The sequence below is a fragment of the Drechmeria coniospora genome, chromosome 03 (assembly GCF_001625195.1).
Source record: "Drechmeria coniospora strain ARSEF 6962 chromosome 03, whole genome shotgun sequence".
In the NCBI taxonomy this organism is placed as follows: domain Eukaryota; kingdom Fungi; phylum Ascomycota; class Sordariomycetes; order Hypocreales; family Ophiocordycipitaceae; genus Drechmeria; species Drechmeria coniospora.
In genome coordinates, this window is record NC_054391.1 from 2,639,528 (window position 1) to 2,658,737 (window position 19,210).

The 19,210-nt window shown below is 57.9% G+C and overlaps 7 protein-coding genes across 7 annotated transcripts; 4 read left to right on the forward strand and 3 right to left on the reverse strand.

The window, feature by feature from the left end:
- Window positions 1–274: 274 nt before the first annotated feature.
- DCS_06538 (uncharacterized protein) lies at window positions 275–2,750 on the reverse strand (the record flags this gene model as incomplete). Its single annotated transcript, XM_040803826.1, has 4 exons — window positions 275–303; window positions 350–806; window positions 863–2,666; window positions 2,719–2,750. The coding sequence occupies 4 exons, from the start codon at window positions 2,748–2,750 to the stop codon at window positions 275–277; spliced, it is 2,322 nt and encodes a 773-aa protein (XP_040653930.1).
- Window positions 2,751–3,553: 803 nt separating this feature from the next.
- Window positions 3,554–7,502, forward strand: DCS_06539 (eukaryotic translation initiation factor 3 subunit CLU1/TIF31; the record flags this gene model as incomplete). Its single annotated transcript, XM_040803827.1, has 4 exons — window positions 3,554–3,599; window positions 3,688–3,759; window positions 3,821–3,879; window positions 3,939–7,502. 4 exons carry the CDS (start codon window positions 3,554–3,556, stop codon window positions 7,500–7,502), a joined length of 3,741 nt encoding a protein of 1,246 aa, XP_040653931.1.
- Window positions 7,503–9,417: 1,915 nt separating this feature from the next.
- DCS_06540 (yippee) lies at window positions 9,418–9,861 on the forward strand (the record flags this gene model as incomplete). The annotated part of the gene is made up of 1 exon (XM_040803828.1): window positions 9,418–9,861. One exon carries the CDS (start codon window positions 9,418–9,420, stop codon window positions 9,859–9,861), a length of 444 nt encoding a protein of 147 aa, XP_040653932.1.
- Window positions 9,862–10,660: 799 nt separating this feature from the next.
- DCS_06541 (uncharacterized protein) lies at window positions 10,661–12,146 on the reverse strand (the record flags this gene model as incomplete). Its single annotated transcript, XM_040803829.1, has 3 exons — window positions 10,661–10,928; window positions 11,001–11,854; window positions 11,934–12,146. 3 exons carry the CDS (start codon window positions 12,144–12,146, stop codon window positions 10,661–10,663), a joined length of 1,335 nt encoding a protein of 444 aa, XP_040653933.1.
- Window positions 12,147–13,728: 1,582 nt separating this feature from the next.
- On the reverse strand, window positions 13,729–14,181 carry DCS_06542 (tRNA-splicing endonuclease subunit Sen15; the record flags this gene model as incomplete). The annotated part of the gene is made up of 1 exon (XM_040803830.1): window positions 13,729–14,181. One exon carries the CDS (start codon window positions 14,179–14,181, stop codon window positions 13,729–13,731), a length of 453 nt encoding a protein of 150 aa, XP_040653934.1.
- A 1,716-nt stretch (window positions 14,182–15,897) lies between these two features.
- DCS_06543 (glycoside hydrolase family 16 protein) lies at window positions 15,898–17,119 on the forward strand (the record flags this gene model as incomplete). Its single annotated transcript, XM_040803831.1, has 2 exons — window positions 15,898–16,353; window positions 16,487–17,119. 2 exons carry the CDS (start codon window positions 15,898–15,900, stop codon window positions 17,117–17,119), a joined length of 1,089 nt encoding a protein of 362 aa, XP_040653935.1.
- Window positions 17,120–17,991: 872 nt separating this feature from the next.
- Window positions 17,992–19,131, forward strand: DCS_06544 (CBM6-containing protein; the record flags this gene model as incomplete). Its single annotated transcript, XM_040803832.1, has 1 exon — window positions 17,992–19,131. The coding sequence occupies one exon, from the start codon at window positions 17,992–17,994 to the stop codon at window positions 19,129–19,131; it is 1,140 nt and encodes a 379-aa protein (XP_040653936.1).
- Window positions 19,132–19,210: the final 79 nt, after the last annotated feature.

Sequence of the window (19,210 nt, forward strand, 5' to 3'; positions counted from 1 at the left end):
AACGCGAAAACCTCGGACCCTTGAGATACCACGGCCTACGTCAGTGAAGTTTCAGGAACCGCTGTCTGAAGGTTGATGGAGAGGAGGCAAACGAAGCCAAATGACGTCGATGAATACGATACCACTTTCGGGGGCCCAGACACGTATTGATAACCACTGCATAGACAACCCATCTTATCCCGCCAACGCATGCACGAAAATTCTCGAGGACGTTGTCGAAACGGACCGTTTGTCATGTATATTTTGGTCTACACCTTCCATCCGGCCGACCGTATCACATCAGGTCGTCCCACTCATCTACTGCTGGCGGCCGTCCAAGCAGGCTGGTGGAGCGTTTGAGGACCCGTACCCGTATCTGTCTCGATGAGGGTGAGGACGAGGTTGAGGTTGAGGAGGAGGCTGGGGATGAGGTAAAGGATGAGATTGAAGATGAGATTGAGGATGAGTTGGAGGGTGAGAAGGAGGATGAGATGGAGGATGAGATGGAGGATGAGATGGAGGATGAGATGGAGGATGAGATGGAGGATGAGATGGAGGATGAGATGGAGGATGAGATGGAGGATGAGATGGAGGATGAGACTGAGAAAGAGGTTGGGGATGAGGCCGAGGGTGAGGAGAGAGGCAAGCTGGGAGATATTGTTGGCGAGGACCAGGGGTCCATCGACCCACCGCTCCTGCCGCAAACCATCAAGCTCCTCCTTCTTCCCGCCAACAGCGCTCTTGCCGGCGCAGGGCCCGATGCTACGATCGAGGCAGGCGCGGGCGCAGCGGCAGGAGCTGAGGCCGCCAAGCTTTGCTTCCTCACCCTGCGACTCTGAATCCTCGGATGGCCAGCTGGATTTGCCACTGTCTCGGAACGCACCTCGCTCGACTTTTCCGTGCCACCGCCGAGGATGTCATCCTCCACCTCTCGATCGGTCATGACCCATTCGCTAATTCCCTCCTCCCATCGCCATCCGGAGGACAAGGTGTTGCCGTCGGCAGCCTCCGCGCTGCTGGCCAGGCTCTCCGCAAAGGCCAGGTCTCGTAGGTCTTTGGTCCGTTGGGCCAACAGGAACGCAACGTCCGTCTGCAGGTCGTGGGCCAGCCCGCCGGCCTGTTGGAGCATCTCCAATGGGGCGCACAGCTCGGTCACGCTACGCCGGCGTGTCGTTGCACAGGTCCTGCTGCGGTAGTGCGCGAGTGAGCAGATGAAGAGCATCGCTTCGCGGTGTTGCATCCTGCCGCCTGCACCGCCTCCTAGCCTTGCCGCCACTTCCTGCAGTTCCAGCCGGGCCTGTCGCCTCAAGGTGTCATCCGCAAACGACGAAAAGGTCAGCACCAGATGCCGTGCGAGCGCGAAGATGAAGGGCCGATTCTTTGTCCGTCGTCCTCGCTGGTTGGCTGCGTTGAAGGCGACGTCCAGCACGAGAAGCACCCGCCTCCACGCCCGTCTCCGCTTGCCTTCCTTGATGCTTCCCCGAGACTCCGTGGCGACGGAGAGACCAGCCGCCGCCAAGCCGGCCACGATGTTGATGAGTGTGAGCTCGCCCTCGGTCGTCGGTGCCTGCCCCTGATCTCGCCCGCTCGCCACTAGGAGCGGCAAGCATGTCGACAAGAGCTCGGTCACGCACGCCCCCGACTTGCTCGCAGCCACGGCCTCCAGCCCCGACACCCACAGCCTCGCAAAGGGGCGGGTGTGGAGCCATTGCGTGGGCAACAGACCCTTTCGGATGAGCGACAAGACACAGCCCGCCGCCGACGGCAGGTGGATGGTGCGAGATGATGGATCGAGCAGCTCGCCCAGCGGCAAGAGTTGCTCGTCCTCTGCCATGCTGCCCAGCATGCTTCGTGGCACCGGAAGGACGACCTTGGTGGACGCGCCGAGTCTTGCTGCCTCGTCGGGGCAGCGCAGCAGCAGGCACAGTCGCACGAGAAGCCCGACGTACGTCGGCTCAAATAGCGCCTCGGACACAGCCTCGGTGAGGATGGCGATGGCGTGGCATCGCACGGCCAGCTTCAGCGGCCGCCATCCAGAGGCCGCGCTTCCAAGCGCTTCGAGCTGCTCGTACAGCTCCGAGGAGACGGTGCAGGCGTCCCACGCCGTTTGTCGCCCCTCTTCCCTCGCCACCTGCCTCTCGTATGCCTCGATGTTGGCGACACAGGCGGGTATCTTGCGCAGGCACATGCCGAGGAGCGAGTTCCCGCGAGGCTCGCAAGCCTCGGGCATGGTCAGCTGAAGCAAGCTCTTCAACCAATCCAGCAGCGCCTCGTAGATCCTGTATCGTTCGCTGCCGACCCTCTGCCGCAGCGGGCGCATGTCCCTTGCAATCTCCGACAAGCAGACGGCCGAGCCATTGTACGTGGACGGAGCAGGAATTGCATTCGTCGGCGCCCCCGGGGGAGTGTCTGGCAGCTCGCGGATCCTGCGCCACACGGGCGTCGCGATGTCGACGTGCCCTGGCAGCGGAGACGAATCGATGGACTTGATGGCCCCGAGGGTGCGAAACAGCCGTGGCGGGGTCCTGAGCAAGCTGTCCGGCTGCTGCGGCGCCGCCGGCTCGGCTTGACGCTTGCGACCGCGATACGTCACCCGGGCGCGTTTGCTGAGTGACCGCGCCGGCTCTTGACCTGTCGCCCGAGGCCGTTTTGACTCCCTGGACTGCGTCGGCGCGGGAGGAGGAGCTCTGTCATTGACAGCAAGCTGACGCAAGCTGGTCAGTCGCGACTGCAGCTGACGCAGAAGCCGGTGGCACCGAACGGCCGTCCATGGTTGTTGGAGATGGTGTGCTCTGGTGCTTGGACGGGGAGAGGCGGCGCAATGGAGAGGGCTGGGGCTTGGTATGAGAGGCCGTTCGGATCTCGTTTGACTGCCAACCGGATGCATGTAGAATTTCCAGGAAGCTCAACAGTTGATTCCAAAAAGAGCAAATGACTCGCACAGCAGAAGGTAAAAATGCAGAACACAATGTGGAGTGAAAAGAGCGCTGATGGTAGATGATGTGCATGCCGGTGGTCCAAGGCATGCATATATACCGTACGTGTATGTACAGTAAGCTCCGTGCATGGAAGTATGCGTGCAGTAAGTACACAGTATCAGGCGCACCGAGCTGTGAGCCGTCATTGTTTACTTTCTTCCCTTCCGACACTAGCGCCTTTGCATTCTGTGTGCGACCTGCAAGTGAGGTACCGACAAAGTACATCGACGACAGCTTGTTTGGAGCGGACGACGGCACCAACCGTTATTCGATGAAAAGGCGGGTACGATAGGTACATCAGCAGTACCTACCAAACAAGTTTCCCTTCGATCCTCTCCTACTGCCGACCGACCTGCCCGTACCTCACTAATAATTGTGTTGCCACCAACACAATTTTTTTTCCTGCAGCTACTCCGTGCTCACCCGCCTTTTCCTCAACTGCATATACGGGTCGGTCGGTGCGTCCAAGACCGGCGTCATTCTCTCTTCTATATCATCTTGTATTCTAACTGTACCTGTACCTTTATACTCAACCCCTCCCCTCCCCCCCCCCCTTCCTTTTCACGCCGCCCCTCCTCTGGCCTTCGGTTGTGACCATGGCTGCCGAAGCACAGTCTCCGACGCCAGCCTCGTCGGTTCCAGGTACTTTGCCATCCATGGACTTCTAGGACCACTTCCTTGGTCCAATTGACCGAGTGCTTGGCTGACCGTGTAATCCACTGCCATCTAGAGAACAACTCCGTCGAACCTGGTGATGTCATGGCCAACTCTGCCGAGGTGGAGGCGGATGCCGGAGCCGACTGTACGATCCCCATGCCCGTACTTTGAGGAGCTCCAAACCGATCCTGACAAAGGCGGCACAGCTTTAATAAACCTGACCATTGTCTTGCCCGATCCCAAGGCTCAAAAGATGCAGATCATGGTGAGGACGTTCTCACCCGAACCGTTACCACTGCGCCACTCACTGACCCGGGCAAACAGGTTTCGTCCCAAGAGCAGGTTCATGAGGTTCGCCAATCCATCATCGACATGCCGGCCGCCTTCCGCCACACGTGCTTCCACCTCGAGTATCGCGGCCAAAAAGTGAACGACTTCATCTCCATAGCAGAAATTCCCGACCTCGATGCCGAACCCGAGTTCCACTTGGTCCAGGACCCCTACACTGAAAAGGAGGCGCGCATCCACCTCGTCAGGATCAGAGAGCTCATCGGCGCTGCGGGCGACCGCACGGATTACTCTCAAGGCGTCCTGCCCGGTCTATCGCTCTTCGAGAGGCTGGACTTGAAGCCCGTCGCCGAGGCAGACGGCGCCGACCGGCCTGCCGTCGAGGAGTTCGACTTCCAAGCTCTGCCATCCCTGACACAGCTCGTTCCCGAGCCCACCAACCCACCTCCCAAGACTCTCAAGACGGTGTCCCTGTCCCCTTGGAACCCACCCCCCTGCCACCTGCGGCAGCAAGGCCACTTGCTCTACATTGTCGTCACCACCCTAGAGGGCGAGCAGTTCCAAGTTACCTCTCACGTTTCCGGCTTCTTCGTCAACAAGTCTTCCAACACCAAATTCGATCCCTTTCCTCGCCCTGCACCCAAATGCCAGTCGGCCCATTCTCTTCTCGAGCTCGTCAGCCTGCTCTCTCCATCCTTTGACGACTCCTTCTTGCAACTGCAAGAGTACAACAATCAACGAGACCCGCTCGTCACCTTCCAGATCACCAATGCCATACCGGCGGCCCCCTGGGCAGTGCCCTCACCTCAGTCGACCCTATGCACCCACGTGCCCGATGCCACCCGCCCCCAGGAGCCGTACCTGCTGTCCGGAGCGGAGAACACGGACTCCCTGCGGGACTGGAACGAGGAGCTCCAGTCGGCCAAGGAGCTCCCCAAAGAGACGGTTCAGGATCGTGTCTTCCGCGAGCGTCTCATATCGAAGCTCTATGCCGACTACAACGATGCCGCAACCAAGGGCGCGGTTATGGTTGCTCGCGGTGAGCTTGCTCCTCTGAACCCCACGGAGTGTCGGGACGCGCAGATTTTCGTATACAACAACATCTTCTTCTCTTTTGGCGCCGACGGAGTGGGGACCTTTACGTCCGAGGGCGGCGACGAAGCCGCTCGCGTCGCCACCGGGAAGGATGTTGCCGGGGTCCGGCTGGTGAACCAGCTCGACATCGCCGGCCTCTTCACGCCTGCCACCGTCGTCGTTGACTACCTCGGAAAGCGCATTGTCGGCCAGAGCATTGTGCCTGGAATCTTCAAGCAGCGAGAACCTGGCGAGAACCAGATCGACTACGGTGCCGTCGACGGGAAAGATGTCGTCGCAGCGGATGAGCGGTTTGCCCCCACGTTTGCCACGCTTTCGAAGGCGCTCAAGGTCAAGCAGCACCCCGTCTGGGACAAGGACGGGAAGCGATTCGACCTCGAGGCCAGCATAGAGACGAAAGGTCTGATGGGTACTGACGGCCGCAAATACGTCCTGGACCTGTACCGCATCACCCCGTTCGACATCAACTGGATTGAAGAATCCAAGTCTCAGGCCACAGGCGCCGAGGCTGGCGCGTACCCTCACCAGATGACGGTGCTACGCCCGGAGCTGGTGGAGTCTTTTGCACGTTTCAGGATGAAGCAGTGGGTCGACGAGATGCTGGCTCGTCGGGCGCAGGAGAAGCAGGAGCCGGCCGCCGACGGCGCCGACGAGGGCAAGGTCGCCGAAGCGGAGGGCGACAGCTCGACAAGCAACAAGCTGGATCTCTCGGACTTTAAATTTGCGCTCAACCCCGATGCCTTCAGCGGCCAGCTGCCGCAGAGCGAGGAGGAGAAGTCGCAGCTCGAGGAGGAGGAAAAGGAGGTCCGCGAGGCGTGCAATCACCTTCGGGACCAAGCCATCCCGGCGCTTCTGCGGGAGCTCTCGGAGTCCGACATAAGCTTCCCCATGGATGGCCAGTCCCTCAGCCGTCTCCTTCACAAGCGCGGCATCAACATCCGATACCTCGGAAAAGTGGCCACTCTCGCCACGGATGGGCGTCTGCGTTGCCTGCGCGACATTTGCGTACAAGACATGGTGTCGCGCGCTTTCAAGCACGTCGCCGCCGGCTACCTCCGCGCTCTCGCCGTTCCCTTCACCGCGGCCTGCGTGTCTCACCTGCTAAACTGCCTCTTGGGCCGCGCGCTGAACCAGAAACCTACCGCCGACGTTGACTCGGCGCTTCGAGCCTTGTATCCCGACGGTGACTTTGCGTTCGAGCGCGTGACGCCGGATACTCTGCAGGCAGAGATCGAGGAGCAAGTCCTTCGACGATTCAGGTACAAGCTGGGCGACCGGTGGGCGCAAGAGGTCCGCAACACGCAGCTGCTGCGAGAGGTCTGCTTGAGGCTGGGCTTCCAAGTGCAAGCCAGGGACTATACGTTTGAGGAAGTGCCGGGCGCGCCGTCCGCTGCGGAGGCGGCGCAGCCTGGGGCGAACGGTCAGGTCAACGGAGACTCGAAGAAGAAGAAGAAGAAGACGAGAGACGGCTCGCCCGCCTCGGCGCCGTCGGCGGTCGTCCCCCACACCTTCACGCCGGACGACATTGTCAACACGGTGCCGCTCGTCAAGCACTCGTGCCCGAGGAGCGCGCTTGCCGACGAGGCCCTGGAGGCCGGCCGCCTTTCCATCGTCCAGAATCAAAAGAAGCTCGGCCAGGAACTTTTGCTGGAGTCGTTGTCGCTCCACGAGCAGATTTACGGCATCCTGCACCCCGAAGTGGCCAAGGTGTACAACAGCCTGTCGATGCTGTACTACCAGCTGGACGACAAGGAGGCGGCGGTCGAGCTCGCAAGGAAGGCCATCGTCGTGTCCGAACGCACCGTCGGCGTCGACTCGTCGGAGACGCTGCTCAACTACCTCAACCTGAGCCTGTTCCTCCACCAAGCCGGGGACAGCAAGGGGGCGCTGGCGGCGTCGAAGCATGCGCTGATGCTGTGGAAGGTCATCTACGGACCCGGCCACCCCGACTCCATCACGACGATCAACAACGCGGCGGTGATGCTGCAGCACCTCAAGGCTTACCACGAGTCGAGGCGCTGGTTCGAGGAGTCGCTGCGGGTGTGCGAGTCCGTCTTCGGCAGGCAGTCGGTGAACTCGGCCACGCTGCTGTTCCAGCTCGCCCAGGCGCTCGCGCTGGACCAAGACTCAAAGGCCGCCGTCAACCGCATGCGCGAGTCGTACAGCATCTTCCTCGGCGAGCTGGGGCCCGACGACAAGAACACGAAGGAGGCCGAGAGCTGGCTCGAGCAGCTGACGCAGAACGCCGTCTCGATCGCCAAGCATGCCAAGGACGTGCAGGCGCGGCGCATCCGATCGGGCATCCGCTTTCCCACGCCGGCTGCGAGCGGCCAACCCTCGACGGCCGGGCAGGCTCGGCGCATGTCGCCCGAATCGCAGCTGGATTCTCGCAGCCTCGATGAGCTCATCAAGTTCATCGAGGGCGGCGACCAAAAATCCAAAGGATCGAAGAAGCGTCCTGGTCGGAGCAACCCGAAAAGGCGGTGCCAGAGCACGGCGGCGTAGGCGGGCAGGGGAAGGGGGAAGCGAGGATGGAGCATGGTGGGTAGCATTGTGTTTTGCATGCATGGCCAACGAGCATTCATTCGTCGGTTGGGGGAGTATGGGCCGTTGAAAATTGTCAAACGTACACGACCGGCTCTGGGCTCTGCTCAGAACGGGTGGGCAGCAAAAGGGGTCGCGCAGGAGAGAAGAGCACGCGTACATACGAGTGAGAAAAAGACTCGGGCTCGGATGTATTTCCGGGGGACGGTCGTGAGGGGATGGTTTACTTGCATGTTAGATGGGCTTGCTTGGCTAGGATAAATCTCGACTCTGATGTGTAGATACCAAGATACTAGTATCAGTATGCATGCACATATTATATGCCTATGCTTGTACACTCAATCGCCACTGTTTCTCGCGGAGCAAGCACTCGTTGGAGCCGATGATGGCGCTCGTGTCGGCCGAGTCAATCGCTTCGTGCACGGCGGTGATGCCTTTGCGTACAAGTACAGTACAGCACGTGTACTAACGAAGCCAGATAGCCACGGCAGCAGTAGCAAACTTGGATGTGCATGTGCACCTACAAGGAGCAAGTATTATGAACTCGTACTATTTATTGCAAGTATATACTTAAGCACGTCTGTCCTTGCCGCGGAGTGCCCAAGTACTGTAGTGCATATTATGCCAGGCATCTCCGTACTAAGTATACTTGTACGTCACGATCTCTACTCCATACTCCGTACTTGCAGTACTAACTTGGATACAACTACCGCTGCCTCCGTACTGTAGTAGGTGATTTACGTAGGTGGACGGAGTATTATTTCTTGTTTGGTGTCCAACTACGGAGTACTTCGTACGGAGTACGCTTTGCAAGTATTAATGTTACTTTGCAAGTATTAATGTTACTTTGAAAGTATTAATGCTACTTTGCAAGTATTAATGTTACTTTGCAAGTATTAATGTTACTTTGCAAGTATAAATATTACTTTGCAAGTATTAATGATGCTTTGCGAGTATTTATGTTACAGTAAGTCCAGGAAAGGGCATATACTGTGGAACTAGGTAAGTACATGTACTTGTGGGCACCAAGTTCTCTGTACTGTAGGTGGACTTGTAAGTACTCACAAGTACTACGGAGTACACTTGTACTGTATTACTTGCAATGTACTTAGGTCCGTTCTTGAACAAGGCACCCCACACGGGAAACTTTGCTGGGTGACTGGGTACGCACTGTATTTATAGCTTGGCCAATGGCATGGCGAATGGCGCCCAGTAACAGCCTGTCGGGCCCTCGGGACGAGCTGCGTGCGACTTCCCTTCTCAGCCAACCAGCGCCAGGCATGTACATTCATGTACTCCGTGTGTGTGTCACTGTAGGCGTGCGTACATGTAAGTATTACCGCCTCCTACCTCGGGCCTTTCCCATTCGTTCGTTCCACCGTCAGTCATCCATACCGTACGTATATCTAGAGTGCTGCTCTCGAGAACGCAACACACTTCATCCCGACATCGTCTTCTGCCCTTTCACCCTCCCCGTGATCGCACTCCTCTCGTCCGGTTTGGCCTTTCCTCTCCTTCGACGTCGAAATCGACAAGCTTCCTGTCGGTGAGAAGCTGTGTGGGAGATTGACGAGCTCATCATTCGCCCAGCCAGCCACCCGCCTTGAATCCGCCTTGGACGTCGAAATCGACAAGCTGCTGTCTGGGAGATTGACGAGCTCATCATTCGCCCAGCCAGCCACCCGCCTTGAATCCACCTTGGACGTCGACGTTCGTTTTTCTGTCGTACGGCGCAGAGAATCGGCCAGTCGCTCGAGCCCGCTCTCGTGGCCGTCGTCATATTTACCGGCCAGATACCTACGGATAGACGGTTGGCGTACATTGCTCTTGGAATCCACCCTCGGCTCTTGACCTGAACCCAGGCTGCTACCTCGTCATGGGCCTCGCATACAATACCTACCTCACGAGCAACAAGATCTACGGCTGCAAGTCATGCAAGACACATCTTGCCAACCATGAGGATATCATAAGCAGGGTATGTTGCCTCTCCGTCAGCAGCCTCCCTCTCGCTGGCCTTTCTCCTTCCGGTAGCGGACGGGACCCCAGAGGCTCGCCCCTGAAGGACAGCATTAACCTCTGGGAACAGAACTTCCGTGGCCAGCATGGCAAGGCCTATCTGTTTCACAACGTCGTCAACGTCGATGCAGGCGAGCCCCTCGAGCGAAACATGACGACGGGCCGCCACGTCGTCCGCGATATCACTTGTCGTCAGTGCAAGGAGACGGTTGGCTGGAAGTACGACAAGGCATACGAAAACTCGGAAAAGTACAAGGAGGGAAAGTTCATACTCGAAGCCGAGCTGCTTTGCAACGTCGCATAGCAAGGCCGGTAGGAGATGATGGTGAAGGCGGTGCCCGAGGCAACAACGAAGCGCAATGGCCATGAGAGCTGCACGCCGATCTGGGATGTGCGCGAGCAAAGTTGCGTAGGGCAGTGGCGGGAGAAGCGTCGAGCCAGCGAGGGAGCTTCGGCGAACGTTTGATTCGTCGTCCCACTAGGCGAGTTGGACCATCTGGCTGCGATGCCGGGGTTAGTTGAGACGACATGACGCCGTGCGCTTGCTTCGGCACATTGGCTCATCATCATGCTCATCCCGGAAGGAGGGAGTGGGAAGGAGGGATTTTGTTTTCTTTTCTCATCATTTTGCTACTCTGCACCGACCGAGGGTTACCCTGGCAGATAGAGGGTCACATGAGCGGCGCATCAATCCTTGGCGTGGGAGTTGTTATTTTGAATATCTTGCATGTACTCATTTATAATAGGCAGCATTCGGTATTGGCGCATCATTCTGTCATTGTAGCCTTGTCACCAGGGTTGACCGACCGACTCGATCTACGTGTTGCCGAGAACGGCGTGCATTGTGTTCCTGATTCGGGTGTACCAACTACGGCGCTCTCTCTCTAGGCCACGACACGTGCGTGCACCACCAGCTCGATGCTCTTCTCCCACGAGTCGAGAGAACCAAAGGGGCCAAAGAGAACAAAATAATCCAAAAGACAGGCAAGGCAAGGCAAGCAGTCGGTCGATCGACCGATCTGACGATACGACGCCATTGCCGGCGCTGGCGGATACGCGATGCGAGGAGTCGCGACACCTGCTCACCCCTACTCCCTTCCTTTCTACATGTGTTCGATGGGCTCTTCCGGCAGCAGTTCCTCCACCTCGCTGTCGGGCCATAGCCTCTTCAGAGGCGGCTCCACGATGCCGTTGAAGACAAAGGTTGAGTAGACAAGCATAGCGAAGCCGAGGATTTGCAGCATCTTGAAGGACTCCCAACCAAGCCCGAGGGAGACGATCCAGATGAACAGCGTCCGGCAGGTATCAATGGTCGACCTTGATGTGGCGCTGACGTTGCGCGTCACCGACAGGCCAAAGTAGTTGAAGCCGCTGCGAGAATAGCTTGGTTAGCCGGTCCATCAATCAAACGAATGCTGGGGTCGGTCAGGCCAAGGGTCTTACCCGATGCTGATCATGATGAGAACGCTCGAGACCCAGATGCGCCTTTGCATCATTTGGCGGAAACCTTCCTCCATGTCAAAGTACCCGTACCTGCCGGCGTCGGTGCGGCCGACGAGCAGATGCATGACAATCATGAAGAGAAAGGTGACGAGGCAGCCGAAGAGGCCCTCCCAGCCGACGACGCGGATCGGCTCAATCGTCGAGTTCTCGAGCATCCACTCCTCGAGGACGAACTGGGTGGCGGTGAATATCTGGGCGCCGGCGATGAGCGAGACGCCGATGATTGCTCTGGCGGCGTCCGTCAGTCCCGACCCTGCATCCGCCGTCGTGCCCGCGCCGCTCTTTTCGTCCGGCCAGATGGCTCCGGCGAGGCCGACGACGGCGACGCCGAGGACGACGCCGACGAGGGAGAGCCACTGGAACAGGTGAAGATGACGTCGGAGGAAGAGGACGCTGAAGAGGCCGACGAAGAGGACGAGGGCACCGCGGGTCATCTGGTAGATCGATGCGGCCACGAGAAGGAGGCCGACGTTCATGAGGGTCGTGCCGCAGATGTCGCACAAGGCGGGCAGGGAGAGAAGGAGGACCCTGTAGCCGCGGAGGACCGAGGGTGCGGCCGGGTGAAGCAGCGGCCGACTCCCGGCAGCCTCTGCCGCCTCCTCGGACGTATCGACCTGCTCGTAGCCACGGTCGGCGGGCTCGGAAGTCGAGAAGAAACGGCGGTGGAGGGAGACGACGGCGACGACGAGCCAGCATCCCATTTCGCCGACGAACATTTGCGCCGTCTGCAGCACCGGTTGCTCGAAATGGACCGGCCTCCCGCGGCCGTCACAGTGGCGGACGCATTGTATGTCCTTGCTCGCCATGTCAGCATCGGTCGATCGCTTGCTTCCCCTACGCGTGCTTGGTACAGCTCCTCTCCAGCGAGCACACGACACTTTCACCGGGATGGGGGCCGCCAACACCCTCACCAGCATCACCGACATGCACACCCGCAACGCACTCTCGGATTCTGGGACGGAAGCCAAGCGATGAAACGAAGAGGTCGATGCCAATGCATACCTGATACTTGGTCAAGAGCGTGTTGCAGACACCGGTCAGCAGCATCATGCCGACCAGGAAGGGGATGGCGGCGCGGGACGCCATGGCGAACCCGAGGCGGCAGCTGGTTGTGGTGCTGCGGCAGAGACTCCGTCGATTGTTCGTTTGCTGGGCAAGGAGAATCGAGAGGAAGTCAGCAAGGCGCAAAGGAGCAACTGGCCGTCATTCTCTCGAAGGGTTGGGAGTGATATTACATACAGGTACTGCACGGTCGGCAGAGAGCAGAGTGTTGGTGGTGGGCGAGTACGTACTGGTACCTATGATGTATCAATGGCAACCACATGACCATCCATGCCATTGCTGAAGGCAGCCTGCGAGCCGCCTGCTAGCGCGATGACGACCTCCTGGCCCGTGCCTGTAAGTACTAGTACCAAGTGCGGCGGGGACAAGTCAGCGCCACCACCGTTAGCGACCTGTAGCATTACTTGTATTACTGTATCTGTGCTCGTAAGTACTGCAAGTAATTACCTAGCACGGAGTACTTACGGGAACCTTGATACTCTACGGATACTGTATCAAGGTACTCCGTTCTCGTGCCCCTTCACACCACCCTAATGCTGCTAAGTGCACGCATGTTCTTATTCATCCGCTTCACCAGCCATCATTGTGCTTGCTTAGCCATTGGCCGATTGAATAGTCGCCTGTAATTACTTGTACATAAAGTATTATGATGACACAACAAGTCAACATGTTGCCGAATACCGAACAGAAGAAGAAAGCCTTTCCTTCCATCATCGACGCACTCCGTCGATGCCGTCACGCAACGTGAAATAGTCAAGTCTCCTTCGCTGTCGAGACCGCCTAGGTCTGGGCAACGACGGAGACGCATCGTTCAGTATGGCATATAGAATACCCTCGCCGCATTCTATAAACGATTCTGGGCGAGTAAATTTGCTGCCGTCCAATTTCCAGGTCGGTATGCAGGCTGTCCGTCCGAATGGTCCGATGCATTGGCAGCATGTGCGTAGAATCGATTCGACATGGTTTTTTTGTAGTACAGAGCGCTGTGCAACCGCACCTGGCTGCACACACTCTCCATTCGCAGGACGGTAGGGCCTTTCCGCAGAACAAAACGTGCCGTCCGGGACTTGGGACAGCAGCATCGACATGAGGTTCCAACACGCCGCCACGTCGTCCCTTGCCGGGGTCGACAGCTCGGGCGCGGTCAGCAGGACCACCTGGTCGGCTTGCGAGGCAGCCTACTCGGCGTTGGATGGGCATGGAGCCAACTTCGCAATCCACAGGTCCCACGGCTAGCGGTGAATGTTCATTGCGTTGCGAGTAAACCAGATGTCATGCGTGAGGGGAAACAGTCCTTCCGATGAACTGCACCCGCAAACGAGACGCTTCCTTGCTACCCAAGGCGCCGTAGCAGTGCGGAGGCAAGGGACGAGGATAGCATCGCACGCCATCCTGCCCTGGCCTCGCCCGGCGACGGATGCACGGCTCGCCGTCATGATGAACAGACCTGGTTCGGTCGTCGACCGGCCCTTCGTCCTTGACCAGGTCATGCATGCTGTTGGTGGCCGAGGGTATGAAATGACGAGCAGAGGGCTCGTGACGAGCTGATCGCCCGGGAAGTCGTGTCGAAGGAGATGTAGGCTACGGCTCAATTTCGATGCCACGGCTAGTTTTGGCGAGGCTTGACGGCGCCTTCCTGCATCAAGTAGTACACAACGGTCGAGTCGTGGTGCAGGGTGGCCAGAACGATCCTCTTGGCCCGCGTGCCGACCTCGAGATCAATCGAGTCGAAGATGGCAGCGAAGCGGGCGAGCGACCACTTCTCGACTAGAAAGACGGGAAGAACCCATTCGAACTGGGGATCCCGCGTCAACTTCTCGCCCGTTTTCCGCTCGTGCGCGAGGGCCGCAATCTGGTCATCCGGGTGCAGGTAGAGCAACTTTGGGGGAAGACCCCTGATCAGTGGCCGCTCTTGGCCCGCTTCGTGGCGAACTTCGAGCTTTGTCCAGTCGTGCTGGTCCTCGAGGTTGCGCAGGACAGCCTGGGTGACGCCGTCAATGCTTCGGGTTGTGGCGGAGGACGAAAGCTCGTCCACGTCGGTCGGCGTGGCCCTTTCCATGCTGCTGCCGTATCCGCAACTGCAGCGGCAGTGCGGGGCCAGGGATTTGCGATGTTTGAAGAGGAAGGCGGCGAGATGCGCGTCGGGCTTGGAGCTGTTGCTGTGATGATTTTTATCGTGACGATTTGAAGTATTGCTGCTCGAGCAATAAAACACTGGGTAGTAAGTATACAGTAGTTGTGCTTAGGCAGTGTTCAGGCACTAAAGCAAGGCTCCACCAGCGTGGTCCTTCCAGCGCAGCGCTCATGGAACAAAATGACTCCAAGCCAGTAGGATTCCCCCTTGCGCAGAATACCTTGCCCAACATCGCTGGACGCCTCTAGATCTCCCTATTATCACGAGGAGATTTCCATGTCGGGCATGATGATGAACTACGGCGGGATTCCTATCGTTGGTGCACAAGTAAACACCAACGACCAACCACCTGGGCATCACTCACGAGATTGGTGTTGGCACGGGTACGATAACTTACGGAAGGACTTACTGTACATGTACGGAGTACTCGTCAAACCGATACTATTCCTTACTGAGGCACGGACATGGAAATACAGTAAACACTTGGCTCACCACAGTGCTGTTCGAGTACTTGACGCCGAGAAACGCGATGACAGTATTGGGCACCGACCTTGTGCTCCCAATGATGTATGCCTTAGTTCTTAGTCCTCCGTACTCTGCTCCGTACTTGCATGTACTAATTACACTCAGGTGTACACCTACGCTCACCTACGCTGCACTCCGTACTTGTGATGAATTACGTAAACCAAACGGATGGTTGCTCTGCATCTTTTCCTCTTTTCCTCCGTTCAGCGAAGTTGTATTACAAGTATACTTGAATAGTGAAGCTCCAAGATGCAACAAGTAAGTAGGCGCATCGCACTCGGCATGACTCATGATCACGCTTGTACAACGGCGAGGATGAGAGCGCACTTATGCACATGGCACCAAGGTAGCTAGCTGCCTCGTATACTGCACTGTTTACTCCGTAATACAGAACAGCAGCATTATTTACTCTTCCACTCGTATCCGTACAGTACGTTGGTCCGTGAGCCATCAACAAGCATCACAAGTACTCCATACCATAACTACCTAGTACTATTGTAGGCAGCAGGTAATACCGGGAAAAATCCATGTACTTACTTACACCTACAGTACTTACTTACACATACCGTACATGTACGAGGACACACGTACCGAGTTGAATGTGCACTTACTTGTACATAGGGCATCAGTACTTATAGGTCCTGTATTGTATACGAGGTAATAATATAATCTTGTTGAATGTGCACTTACTTGTACATACTACAGTACGGTACGCCAGTGCATGGCCGATGTGACAGGTCTGGTCGACGTTTCGCGTTTTGTGCAGAGAAAAGTCAACGCATGCTGCAGGGCTTTCCCGTCACGCCGCGTTTAGTGTTGCCCTGGGGCTTCGGCAGCGATCCATCCCTCGATTCTTTTCCTTCGGCGTCATCCTCTCCTTCCTACCCACCGTGACGTGCATAGCAGGAACAGCCCGGCAGGGGTCGTAGTCACCAGTGCCATCCACGAACAAGCAGTTCGTATTCCTTGGCGTAGCTTGGTACTTCGTATTCTCGCCGATGTCCCCTCTTATATCTGTGGTCAACCCACAGGCCCTGGTCAGCTGTGCTAGAAATATCGTAGCAGCCCTTTCTTGTCCGCCTTTGCATCGCGCAGGGCAGGGACCGCGGCAAGCGAATGCGTCTGCTCCTTTTTTTCCTGGCCTTTGTGCCACCACCCGGCGCGGCCGTCTGCGAATGCGGCTACTCGGTCCAAGGCCCGCCGGACGGTCGTGCGGATGGTCCTTGGCTGTTCACTGACGCTTTGGAGAGCGACTTTACCAGAATTGCCAACATCTCGAGAGACCGGGACTGGGTGAGGCAACGGTTCGACGTCTCGGCCGAGGCCGGACGCGGCAAGTACGGCAAGGCCTTTGACCCGGCCAACGTCGTGTCCCGACCCAGACCAAGGACGGACGACGAGGGCGAGCCTCCTCGATGGAGCGGGCTCGAGCTTCGTGTTGGCGGTGCGCTCGAGGGCAACGCCGTGCCCGTCGCCGAGGTGGATTCCTCGAGGCTGGACATGCAATGGGGGTCGTATCGGGCGGCAATGAAGCTGCCCACGGTCAGCGGCACTTGCAGCGCCTTCTTCTGGGTAGGTGGTGCCCAATCCTACGCCGAGTCATCGGCGCAATGGCAAAGGCATGCATGGCATTCATTGCATGGCCTTGGCCATAAACACGCACGCACGCACATGTCTAACAGGCAGGGGGACTCCCTTCTTCTAGTATTGGAACGACACGCAGGAGATCGACATGGAGTTTCTCTCGAGGGAGTTTGATGCCTCCAAGAAGCTGTATCCGGTCAATCTCGTCATACAGTCGCCCAAGTCGATGGAGGCGGGGTACGACGCCAGCAAGACGGGCACGTTCAAGCGCGTCAACCTCGGCTTTGATCCCACCGACGGCTTTCACGAGTACCGCTTCGACTATCTGCCCGGCCGCGTCCTGTTCTACGCCGACAGCCAAATGCTGACCGAGATGACGGGCGACGTGATGCCGTCGGGTGCCGGTCACGTCATCCTGCAGCACTGGAGCAACGGGAATCCCCTGTGGTCCGGTGGGCCGCCGACGCAGGATGCCTTGCTCACCGTCAGCTACGTCAAGGCATACTTCAACTCGTCCGGCTCGGCCGGCCTCTCGGCCTGGTCGAGGCAGTGCTCGGATACGAAAACGACTGTGTGTGCCGTCCAGGACACGGCTGCCGACGCCATCGGCACCGGGGGACATTTCTTTACCGATCAGAGGAACAAGAGCTCAGGGGGTGACGACGAGAACAAAGGCCCACGTCGGACGGATCCGAGTCGTGGCGCCGCGCGAATAGCTCTGCTCGCCATGTCGCTGATGCTGATGATGAGCTGACGGTGGCATTGCTAGCACCGGCACGACGAACAAAAAAAACTCCCCTTGAAGGCCATTGCAAAATTACAAGTTCTTTTGCTCCCTCTCTTTGTCAGGTTTGCTGAATGGAAGGACGGGCCAAGCTGTTCAAGTTTGTCGAAATATCATATGCAGTCGTCCTCACAGGGACGGCAACCGAAATCATGTACTCTGTTTGTGAGTGTTGCAGGCTGTCGCCAAGGCAGGCCAGAGGTATTAATACATTGCTTGTGGTTTCATCGTGATGATGCACCTTTATTGTACGGATTATTCTGTAGGTATAGATTGCTGTGGATGGTACATGTGTACTGAGATGCACTTAAGTAAGTACAGTACAACTACTCCGTGCGAAGCACCGTGTCCATGTACAGTAGGTAAGTATGTAATTACCTCGAACTCCGTATTATAAGTACTGTACGCATAGCTGGGCAGCATCGGTGGATCCCGGCATCCGTTGTTCCATCCCGTCTCGAACGTCTCGACCGTCGACTCCCAACAACGATCCTCCCTGCCCGAAGCTCGGCAGACAAGCCTGGAAGAACCTAGGCCACACGGCATACGGACCTGGACGACGGCAATCCCCCAACCGACCCCCTCCAGCTCCCCCAATCCGAGGCCGAAAGTTCAAAGTCTTGCACGCTAGGGGGGGACTGACACAAAGTACTGTATCTAGATGCAAAGGTAAGGGGTAGGTAAGTACTTAAGGTGGTCCACGATACCGACTAGGTGGCCTGTTTTACTCCGAGGATTGAATGGTAAACTACATTCAATACTAGGTATCTACCCAGTCACGGACAGCCGCTCTGCCTGCTTAATTTCTGTTCACGGCCCCTCCAATCTTGGCCGACGCTGCCATGGCACCGGACACTCTCGATATCGTCCTCCGCAACGATACCGGCGCGGACCAGCTGTACGCTCACATCACGGGCTCTGACGAGAACGGTGGCGTTGTCATCATCCGTGCCGACGGCAAGTCCGCCTATCATCCCCCCTCGCCTGCCGACAGACTCCAACCCCTCGGTGCCGACTGCTCCATCCAGGTCGGTGCCAGTGGTAGTGCGCGCACCATCTCCATCCCCCGCCTGTCGGGCGCTCGCATCTGGTTCTCCAAGCACGAACCCCTGGCCTTCTTCCTCAACCCGGGTCCTGCTCTCGTGGAGCCCTCGGCGACCAACCCTGCCGACGCCAACTACAACCTCGACTGGGGCTTCTGCGAGTTCACCTGGAACGCTCACGAGCTCTACGCCAACATCTCCTTCGTCGACTTCGTCGGCCTGCCGGTCTCGCTGCAGCTCACGACGCGCGACGGGACGGTCAAGACGGTTCCGGGCATGCCCCAAGATTCCCTTGACCAGGTCTGCTCTAAGCTCGAGGCCCAGGCAAGCGCCGACGGCTGCGGCTGGGACAAGCTCGTCATCCGTGGCCCCGACGGCGCCGCGCTGCGAGCCCTGAGTCCCAATTCAGGGCGCGTCCTCGTCCCAGGCCTCTTGGATGACTACTTCCAGCCCTACGTCGATGCCGTCTGGGACAAGTACGCTGCCGAGGACCTCGTTGTCAATACCCAGTTCCGCTGGGGAGACGCAAAGGGTCGCGTCAAGGATGGCAAGCTGGTCTTTGACGGCCTCGGATCCTTTTCCAAACCGTCGACCGCCGACATTCTCACCTGCAGCACCGGACCCTTTGCCCCCGGCGAAAGTGCTTCTGATGTCATGCTCAATATTGGCGCCCGCATCGCCGCCGCCTTCAACCGCTCAACTCTGCTCATCAACACGAGACAGCCCGAGGGCGAGCGAGTGGATTCGTACTACAAGCACCCGGTGACAAACCATTACTCCCGCATCTGCCATGAAGTAAGCGTCGGGAGCCGAGGATACGCCTTTCCGTACGATGACGTCGGCGCCTCGACCGGCATCGATCAGTCAGGATTTGTCAACGATCCAAACCCCAGGGAGCTGATCGTTGCTGTTGGTCGGCCATTGTCGAGCGGTTTGTGATGGGCTGACGTGTCCGTATTATTTCTCAGTAGTTTGCGTGTGCGTATCTCGCGCTTTCCTATGCGCATGCCGTTCGTTG